The following is a 9,882-nucleotide window of genomic DNA, read 5'->3' on the forward strand; positions in this document are numbered from 1 at the left end:
GGGATTTCGGCGGGGAGGGAGACCTAGCCTCGAACCAGCGTAAAAACATTGGCCGACCGAAACTGTCATGGCCGCCACCAGAAGTCTTGTATCCGCGGTTTCGCGACGGTCGGGAGCTTTGCGGCTATGTCTCGCGCGCTGTTACAGCCAGGAACCACCAAAGGGTACAGGTGAGCTCGCAGGAAACATATTTCAAATTTAAGAGCATGCACAACGGAATATTTGTAGTGATCTCCGACGTCGCTTGCCTGCTTCGGTGACCTTTTTGCTGAACAGGATGCGATACCATCGCGGACGGAACCGAAACTTGTGTTTCTAAATTGAACCAAATTCACGTAAAAGAAATAAACAATATCCACAGCGTGTAGGGTCCCGTTTATCTTGACTGCCCAATATCCTTCGTAGCGTACCATTCGAGTAACTGAATAGTTTTGCCTGGGTTATGCAGCTAATACGCACTTGCATTATTAGTATATGTCTTTAATTTGTTAGTGACCTTTTCCACAAAACGCAACCTTAATTTCATTGCTTAGTCTACCGTAAGCAATCGAAAGCGTAATTTCATTCCCACTGCGGTTCTTTGCCTCGCAGACTTGACCCATCACCGGACTAATGCCTTTGAAAAAGTTATCCTGGTTTACTACAAGAAGTACCCTAAAGGACAGGTGCCAGACTTCGTACCGTACGTTTCAGTATTTTCCTTTTCTGCGCAGTCAAAGGCTTGTAAAGAATAACCCGTCTTTTTTTCCGGACCACAGCCAGGGCGTCATGGAGAAGACACGGAACCTGTTCCGCATCCAGCTTAACATCGTACTCACCATACTGACGTTACTGGCAGCCCTCGGGTTTGCGAGGAAGGGCCGTAGCGAGGCGCACCGCGGCGAAAGTCTCATGAAGATGAACCTGGAGTGGCATGAGGAGGAACGACGCAAGCACGAGGAACAGAATCGAGCGAAGGCCGCCACGTAGAAACTTTTCGTGGGTGGCATCCACGAGGGATCATTCAAAGTGCAATTTCAAGAATAAACGCCTTTTGCGGAGCTATCATAAATATTTATTCTGTGTCACGATTTTAGTGTGTGGAGAATGTACAAGTGTGTGTCTTATGTACATGTTTTTTTTCTTCTGTACAGCGATGTGTGGGTGGGTTAAGGCCCAAGCCTATGTACACCTTTTCCCCGACTAGCCCGGCTGCTTCCTTTGCATAGCGGCCATATACGTGTGCACGGTCTTGGCGCCGGGTCAAAAGTCAAAGCCCGCCATGGTGCTGTCGGCGGCCGCCCCAAACTCAAACTGGCCCCGCTGCGCCCGCGGTGCCACCCGCGCATCTTCTTCCTCGGTGCCAAAGTAGCGCTCGATCATCTCGAAAGCCTTCTGGTAGATCTCTGGGTTTTCGTGAGACTGCAGGAATTCGATCTTGTCCAGCCCGAAGCACTCCTCGATGAGCATCGTGTACGGGTTGATGCCACCGGGCCGCGCGTCGCGTTCTCCGAGGCGGAGGATGTTTTCCAGGCCGTTGAGTGCCACCTGAATGAAGTAGATGGTTGTTAACTCAAACTCGAATATTTAACACTCTCGGTGAACTTAAGGGTTTCAATTTCCTTTTTCTTGCATGCCATGTTTTATAATCTATCAATTTAAAATTTATAAATTTTGTGTCCTCCCTTTTTGTGAAATGTTTTATAATTTATAAACTTAAAATTTATAAGTAAATTTTGTGACACGTTTTATAATTTATAAATTTAAAATTTATAAATAAATTTTGTGTCCTCCTACAATGTTCCTACCAGCAGAAAACAGCGACTGCACACTTGTGGTGCCACCTATTGATGCGCCCATGCTTCAATTGCTCATTTTTCATTTCACATTGCTCACGGATGTATCTGTCTAGCAAAGGTCAGTCTCATAAGAAACTCCTTGGTTTGACTCATGTCGAAAATTCTGTTTTGTGGACTCATGTATTGACTTAGCTACTTACACACATACTTACTTTTACATACTTTTCCATTTGTACACTGCTGCATTTATAACACTGGTAACACGACTTTCATCAATGTTCATAATCAGGCTTGCATAGAGGAAAACGCTTTGTGTGCTTTGGAAAAATGTGGAAAAAAAATGGAAAAACGTGCTTTGTACTCATAGCTACCCATAAAACAAACCATAATTTTGTCTCGCATTATTTATGGAGTTCGAGCAAAGATCTGGGTCCCCTAGAGCTTGACTAATGAGACTATCTACTGCATGTGTCAAATTCTGATAATATTTATGGAGGACTTCATACCAAATGCTACAGAAGCCTAGTGTTTCAAAAAATAAACTGGCACAAGTCAACACACTCACCAGCAAAGAGATTTAGCGTGCTACGTAGGGGAGTGCCCCTGAATGAGGTAAAAAAAACTGGTGCGTTAAGCAGGAGCCCCTCTCTTGGCGCACTCAAATTGAGAGTATGAGACACCCGGAGCAGCCACTAAACACCGAAAAGCAGCTTTAGAGTGCTACGGTGCTCGCTCACTGATGCCATTTCCTTTTGTCTGCTCATGCAGTGCCCATGCCATGTCCCACGAGATATACTGCTTTCTAAAGTTGATTATCATCATCATTCTATGCGTTTTCATAGGAGCTATTGCTGTCGTCTGCTACAGTAGTCGTACGTCCACTTCTGCGCGTTCAAAATTCAAATTTCCATCGTCCAATCACGGTGTAGATCTCGCGGGCCGACGAGTAGCGCCCCTAGTGGATCATGTGGTCGGGCTCCTCGTAGGGGGTTGCCGATTAGGACGTGGTCGTTATAATCTGGTAGGTCGTGGTTTGAACCTATAACAACATTCAAAGAGACTACGGCGGTTGTAAAGACGTCTGCATTAAAGCGCCGCATTTCCCGGGAACAACCGCAAATATCGGAGCGTGCTATACTTTTTGCTGTAGGGGGGGCAAACAAGGAACGACCGTTACCTGTACTACACGTGGATCCAGCACTGTTAGTAGATCACAAAGGGGAGGGATACAGTCGTGTTCGACGAGAAAGCGGATCTGTTCTGGCGATCCTCCAGAGGTGGCGTTGGTGATGGCCCAGGCAGCTTCCTTCTTTGTCTTGAGCTCTGCCTTTGCCAATACGTCAACCAGGACGGGGAAGATGTTGGCATCGATTACGGCCTGGATCTGCAATGGCACACAACATCATGATGCAGGCTAGCGGAGTGGCAACAAAATGGAGCTCCAAACTGAATGCAGCGGCAAGACCTCACTTTACTGGATGGATGGACTGCCCAGAATGTGTGCCTCGTGCTTCAGCATAGCGAAAACCCAGTGTACTCCACGGACTACTTCAGAAAATGTTTTAAACTTATTGCTCTGAATAATGAGAACTTTTGTTACTAGAAAGAGGTAGCTTCTCCTCTCTAGGCTCACAATAATGCATGAGGTGTCAAGGTCGTAAAAAAATGAAACAAAATGAAACACAGGGATTCTTTCCCACTTGAGGAGAGCTGGGAACACTAACTGCAGGTTGGGTAGAATAGAACCCCCCCTCAAGGTCCAGCTCTCCTGAGAAACCCTTCCAAACTGGAGGTATACTCCAATCAAGAAAACCTGAAGCAGTAGACGCAGGGCCAATGTGCATGCAGACATAAAAGGGCCATGCAAGTAAGCTGCTGTAAACATGACGAAGGCAGTACATCCCTGAGTATGGGGTTGAGACAAAGGGAATGAATAAACAAACTTCGAACACAGGACAAGACTTGAATGTTGAATGTTCATTTGTTTGTTACTTTGTTCTTGTGTGCTCTGCTGGACTAGAAGAATACGAAGGCTATTTTTATTTTATACTATAAATCAACCACATTCAGATAGCCTGTACGCAAAACATAAATGCTATCATTGCACATCACGCTGTTCCATATACTTTTGAAAGGAGCTACGAAACTTCATGGTTTCCGATTTCCAAACCGATATACCTTCCCGATCTCCACCCCGCATTGGAAGACTCTGCTGTGTCGAGGAGACGAAAATTTGCCCTTCAAGTAGCAATGTTGCCAGATTTGGCAAATTGTGCACTCTGTGACGTAATACTCCTCAAAATTAGATACTCATTATACTTAGGGGCCCTGTGTTTTATGGTGAAACCCAGAAAAACCTGTTTTTACCCCTCAATTTGCACCATCATCACTTCGGATAAAACCCGAAAAACCCCTGAAAATGAACTTGAAACAGTGCCAATTCAACCACCAATACGGGCGCTGGAGAACACTAAGCATTGGACATTCAGCACGGCTGTTCTGCATCTTGAGTTAATCTAAAATGCGAGGCATGATTTTTTTGTTTCACCTGAAAATCTACTTTTCCACACGATATTACCCAGTTTTACAGCTCTAGAAATAAAACCTCATTTTTACTCCCCCCCCCCCCCCGATTTTCAAAAAACATAAGACCCAACACCTATGACATAAGACCCCAAAACACAGGGCCCTAATTATACTTCCATGTCACATAAACAAACCATACTTTGGAAGAAAATACAGCGTGGGACAAGTAGGTTGCAACGACACGAAATCACGACTTAGTCCGCAGCGGCACTCTAACCCCAAACTGAGGGGTATATGCTACCAACGTCAGGACATACCTGCTGCCTATTACCAGCTGTGATGTTAGAGATGGTCCAGCAGGCTTCCTTTCGTATTGATTCTTTAGGGGAGGACAGGAGGTGGAGGAGGCATGGGAGGGCGTTGCAGTTTAGAACAACCTGCGTCTGCACGTCGTCTCCGGTGACTATGTTGCCCACCGCTCGCAGCGCAGCCGACACCACGCTCTGGCTCACGTGCCTGCAAGTCCAGAAAGCGTCGGTCATCATTAAAGTCCGTAGATTTCTGCGGTGGAAAATGAACGTTTCCACGAAGTGGGACTTTACAAATCCGCAGGGTTCCCCAGGTAGGAGAAAACAAACAAGTGTTGCAGCATCCTCTCAAGATGGCTTACCGACTAGTCCGGCACGCGTTTCCAACCTTTCGTAACTTTTCATCGCGCAAAGAAAATTAGACTCCACTCTGACAATTCATCTCCGGGCATTCGTGAGTTTAAATTCTCTTCCACTGCGGCACATTCAGTCGCGACTGATCGGGCTTCACCAACGAAAACGTTGCGGATGAACTAAAATCCTGACGCAAGTCTACAATATATCAAATATTCCGCGAAAAACACACGATCCTGAGGGAAACTGCAGGTCATGCGACGCATGGCCAACATCCGCGGGACTGCAGAAAGCTATGGGCTCCGGTCATTCTCTCCCTCCGCAGTGCACTTCGACAACTTACATTAGCAGCTCGACGAGCCTCCTGCAGACGCCTGCGTCGATGACGGCCTGGATCTTGTCGTTGGGGCCATCCGAGAGGTACGACAGCGCCCAGCAGGCGTCGGCCAAGACGTCAAAATCGTTCATGTAGAGGAGCCGCGCGAGTAGGGGGAGACAAGGGGCCACCTCTCCAAAATTGGGGGGCGGACTTTTGCCCCTGCACAGGTTGGACAGGGCCCACACTGCATTGCGGGTCATTGAGGTGCGTGTGGACTTCCCAATGAGCTGGAGCAGTGGCATCAGGATGCCCTGTCCGAGAACGTAGTCCCGACATTCTGGGCAGTCGCCAGCGATGTTGCCCAATGCCCACACAGCTTGCTCCTGTAACATGAAACATGCTTTTTCTAAGCTTCTTCTTCCCTTTGCTCTCTTGCCCCGAGAAAGTTTCACAGACGCCACCTAAAGTAAACGAGGCTGACGCGGTGCTGCGATTAGGAGACTTGTCAATCGCAGTCACGCTTCCAGTGGCTGTCTAGTCTGTCCAGTGGTCTATAGCCACATGGGCAGCCACGGGAAGCCTGTATTGGAAATGGTTTGCGGCAATCAGTTAAAGCCTACTTTTGTGTCCATGTGGCAAAGGAGGAAGATGAGGCATTAAGCAAGCTTTCTTTATCTAGGCGGCATTGCCCGTCACCATTGAGTTTCTTTGTTTGAAATTGTCCTCAGTCATCGGTTGAAGCAGACGACACTGCGACTCTTCTTGTCAAAATAGTGAAGGAGGGAGAGGGACGAGCAACAAGAAGGCCTTCTCTATTCCAGAATGCACTGGAACTAGAGCACTGCACGGGATGCATTTTTAGGCCCGACCCGGCCCTGGCTTTCCTTCAATTAATCCGCCCAGGCCCAGCCTCATGGCTGCATACATAGCCCTGGCCCGGCGCAAGCCAAAATCAAGCCAAGCCAAACGTTTTTCGGCTCGAGCCCTAGGAACTTATAGGCTACCCGGCCCGGCCCAGTGTATCATTGTGTAAAATGTGACCGCGGCTAACTAACAGAGGGGTAACGCAGGCTCAAGCTCGATATAGGCCCAGCCCGGGCCCATAATGGTCAAACCCGAGCCCAGCTGAGGCCCTTAAAAAGAAAGCTGGCCTCGGGTTTTCGGGTAAGCCCGTGTAGTGCTCTAACTGGAACTAAATGGCCCAGCAGACGTCACCCGTCTAGACACGCTCCGGAGTGTACTGGAAACGGAAGTGTCACGCCCGTACCTGTACGTCCTCGTACTCGGACCCTAGCAGACGGATGAATATGGGCACGGCTCCCGCCTCGATGACCATGCGGGTCTGCTGGGACGTACCGGACGCTATGTTGGTGAGGGCCCAGGCTGCTTCAAACTGCAGCGTGCAGTTGTCGTCACGCTGCAGGAACTCGACAAACTTGGGCACGATACCAGTCTGGATTACCTGCACGGATAGCTCAGTGAGAAAGACATTCGCTGGGGCGCAACAGGGGGCTGTACACCGTTACCTCGTCAATGGGAGGGTTGGGCTCTCGTGAGAGGAGTTTGCGGAACTTTTGCGTTGCCACCAGCTGCTGTTCGGGGCTGTCGGAGTACAGGTTGGCCACCATTTCCGGCGTGATAGCGACACCACCCTGTAAGAAGGAACGACACTATGAGATGTCACAGATCGAGCGATAAGAAGAGAAGCTGTCACGATAACTTGCGAGACTTCTTAGAAATGTCTGTATGTCAAATCCTTTTTCCCTGACAAAGGACAAGTGTCCAATGACGTTATTCTCAATTACCTTAGCAGTTCTTCGAGCAGTATTATCCGTAGCCTTGTTACAGCATTTCCTATTATATGTTAACATGACGGCACTTTCACAGTGCCTACATAAGCGGCATTCTGCATGTTTTAGCATCTCCAGGGACGCGAGGAACAGATGAAATTGTATTAGGGCTCCCGTTTACTGGTTGTGTACATCATTGTGGACCATGTAGTACCCACGTAGTACCCACCTCTCTTGCTGTGCCGCCTGCTGCACCTCCGAGCTCCCCGCCAGCATCGTCTTCTTCGCCAGGAGCGATGTTTCGCCTCTTGCACAGCTCGCTCTCCCTCTTCAGCTTCCGCAGCTGCACGCCTTCTTCCTCCCTGCGGCGCCGCAGCTCCTGAGCGTCCAAGCCCGCGTTCTTGTACCGCAACCGGTGGCTGCTCGACATCCTGGGAGGTCAACACGATGTGTCACGACACAACGGGACTTGTCAGATGTCACCGCTCACTAAATTGACGCATCCTTTCGAGGTGACAGTGTAGCTCCCACAGCCACTTAATACCGCAAACTCATCAACCTTTTATTACACGGGGAAGAATGCATTGCCAGCCTGTTGGCATTCTGCCAGGTCTATACTCGGATAACGACGGTCCCGACTGCCGAGCCAAATGTTACTTGAGAGAATCGTAAAGGCATAGTGTCAAGCTGATGGTTTCCACGGGACACCGTTCACCTATCTCTGTTGCTCCAAGAACGTAAAATGCAGCTTCATTCGTCTTCCATTTTACGTATCTTACGTCTGCACGAACTGCAATGTTCGAGATCGTGCGGTCTACGCATACCGTGTGTTCGATTAATCAATCATAATTCGTCCTCTGGAGCCTGTTGAATACTCTGAGATGAATTTACATAGCAAGAAACCACACTGTTCATAGTTGCGTAATGGTGCTCAAGTTCGGCTGCAGTACTTCAGGCACAGTTACGTCTCTTTCAGGAGAGGTGATAACGCTCGTTATTATCTATCACAACACAACGTGCCTCGATCTTTGGTCACATCGATGCCATTTTGTGTAAATTGAGCCGGTTTCAAGAGATCGTGTGACAGTAAGCCTAACAAGCTAAGATGTCCCAACGCGAGCAGCGAAGTCTCAGTTACGGGGGGGCTGACAATTCCGTAGTTTTTCGTCAAAGTGATCACGTTAATCAGTGATCTCACCGAAATGACTTTGTACGGATCATTCTTTTGCGCGAGATCTTTAAAGCTAGGCCTTTTAATTTGTATCGTAGACGGTGAGCGAGGCCGAACCCAAGGTCCGTCACTTGCTAGAGCTGAGTCATAAGCAAATAATTTTGAAGAATTATACGAAATGTGCTTACCTTAGCTCGCTCAGGCCAATTCCCGCGTATATTTACGACGAGTAATATTCAATATCTTGTCACAACGCAAAACGCAAATTCCTCACACTTCTCACTTGCTGTGGGAATATTGCATGACGGGATGGAGCACCTGCTTTGAGATTACATCCAGGCATTTAAAGATAAAATTATCTCACTTGGATTAACCAACCGTAAGCAGAAATGATGTACGCTGAAAATAATTGATGAGCGTTAATAGCAGGGTCATTATTTAGTTTCAATGCCGTTTACGATTTCATCTTCAAGTGCGAGATTGTCTGAGGCGCTGTAGCTGAGCAGACATGGCTGCGCCCATCATGACTCCGGCAACATGTGAAGACTTCTTAGCATTTCAAGTAATTATTTCATTCCGTTCAAAATATTTGTAGTATTTCCGTGTTGCATTTCTTGGCATGTCTCTCACTCAGTATTACGGTGCTTCTTCCTGGCCCAGCAGTGAAATTAAACGCAATTGACAACTTCCACACGTATCACTCGGATATGTTCATCACGCCGGCAATGACCGTAAATTGCTAGATTGTGTACCACGCGCGAAAGGATACCCATTAGGCGAGGTTGAACTTCGATTAACAAGTCTACAAAGTAACTGAGTACGGCCGTGCGGCTGGTACGAATTGTTTCACCAGTTACATCACAGTGATAAGTTTTACTCAAACCTCCGCAGGAAATACTGAAAAAACTTCGCAAGGTTGATGATAATATTGTCTACGCCCTGAATACGACCATTCCGACAGAATCATTTGCACCAAATGGACCTGGCATGTGTAGGGACCTCTATGAAAAGGTAGGTGCAGAGCACGTACCTCGATATATAAAAGGTCCTTGGCAGTATACTTTTTTTTTTTTTTCAGCTCTTGGCCTCATATTCCCAACGCGAGAAAGCCATTAAACAGTGCCTACAGTTTTCATCGGACAGAGTGCACAACTTGAAAGAAGAGAGATCTAAAGATCCAGACAATCTAGACGTCTTGAAGCGGTTACGTAAAGAACAGACCCAGGTGAGATATTCACACTTAGTCGCAGTACATACTGTGTTCCTCGCATGGGGGATGACTTCTTTCTATCTTACTCCGCAGTTACGTCTCATGCAGAACGAGCTCAACGTTGAAGAAGTAGTCAAAGATCGTTCCTTCAAGGTAGGGATCATTTCCCTATACATACTGTTGTGAGTGGAAGATCCGAATGAGACCCTAATAATTCCCTCCCACAGATCTTTCACGAGAGGTGCCGTCTCTTCTACAATCCACCGAGTGCCTGATGACTGTGGGCAATAGTTTCTGTGCCTTGTAGATAACATATTTCACTCGAATGGCAAACACAGTAAAAATGGCAGTAGTTGTTTTTGTACCTGCAATTTTGGGATTTTTGCCACCACGAAATGCACGTATTATTAAAGTCGACAAATTTTT

At 47.5% G+C, this 9,882-nt stretch overlaps 3 protein-coding genes across 3 annotated transcripts; 2 read left to right on the forward strand and 1 right to left on the reverse strand.

Moving 5' to 3' along the window:
• Positions 1 to 14: 14 nt before the first annotated feature.
• Positions 15 to 1,057, forward strand: LOC135387990 (UPF0389 protein CG9231-like). Its single transcript, XM_064617250.1, has 3 exons — positions 15 to 170; positions 592 to 682; positions 759 to 1,057. The coding sequence occupies exons 1-3, from the start codon at positions 68 to 70 to the stop codon at positions 967 to 969; spliced, it is 405 nt and encodes a 134-aa protein (XP_064473320.1). The 5' UTR covers positions 15 to 67; the 3' UTR covers positions 970 to 1,057.
• Positions 1,032 to 8,570, reverse strand: LOC135387979 (importin subunit alpha-6-like). The gene is made up of 8 exons (XM_064617234.1): positions 8,435 to 8,570; positions 7,305 to 7,506; positions 6,812 to 6,937; positions 6,553 to 6,747; positions 5,310 to 5,668; positions 4,622 to 4,820; positions 2,956 to 3,162; positions 1,032 to 1,527 (listed from the first exon to the last, which is right to left on the reverse strand). Exons 2-8 carry the CDS (start codon positions 7,503 to 7,505, stop codon positions 1,243 to 1,245), a joined length of 1,572 nt encoding a protein of 523 aa, XP_064473304.1. The 5' UTR covers position 7,506; positions 8,435 to 8,570; the 3' UTR covers positions 1,032 to 1,242.
• A 51-nt stretch (positions 8,571 to 8,621) lies between these two features.
• Positions 8,622 to 9,882, forward strand: LOC135387989 (protein MIX23-like). The gene is made up of 5 exons (XM_064617247.1): positions 8,622 to 8,808; positions 9,138 to 9,257; positions 9,325 to 9,471; positions 9,550 to 9,609; positions 9,684 to 9,882. Exons 1-5 carry the CDS (start codon positions 8,755 to 8,757, stop codon positions 9,729 to 9,731), a joined length of 429 nt encoding a protein of 142 aa, XP_064473317.1. The 5' UTR covers positions 8,622 to 8,754; the 3' UTR covers positions 9,732 to 9,882.

Source organism: Ornithodoros turicata, chromosome 3, assembly GCF_037126465.1.
Source record: "Ornithodoros turicata isolate Travis chromosome 3, ASM3712646v1, whole genome shotgun sequence".
In the NCBI taxonomy this organism is placed as follows: domain Eukaryota; kingdom Metazoa; phylum Arthropoda; class Arachnida; order Ixodida; family Argasidae; genus Ornithodoros; species Ornithodoros turicata.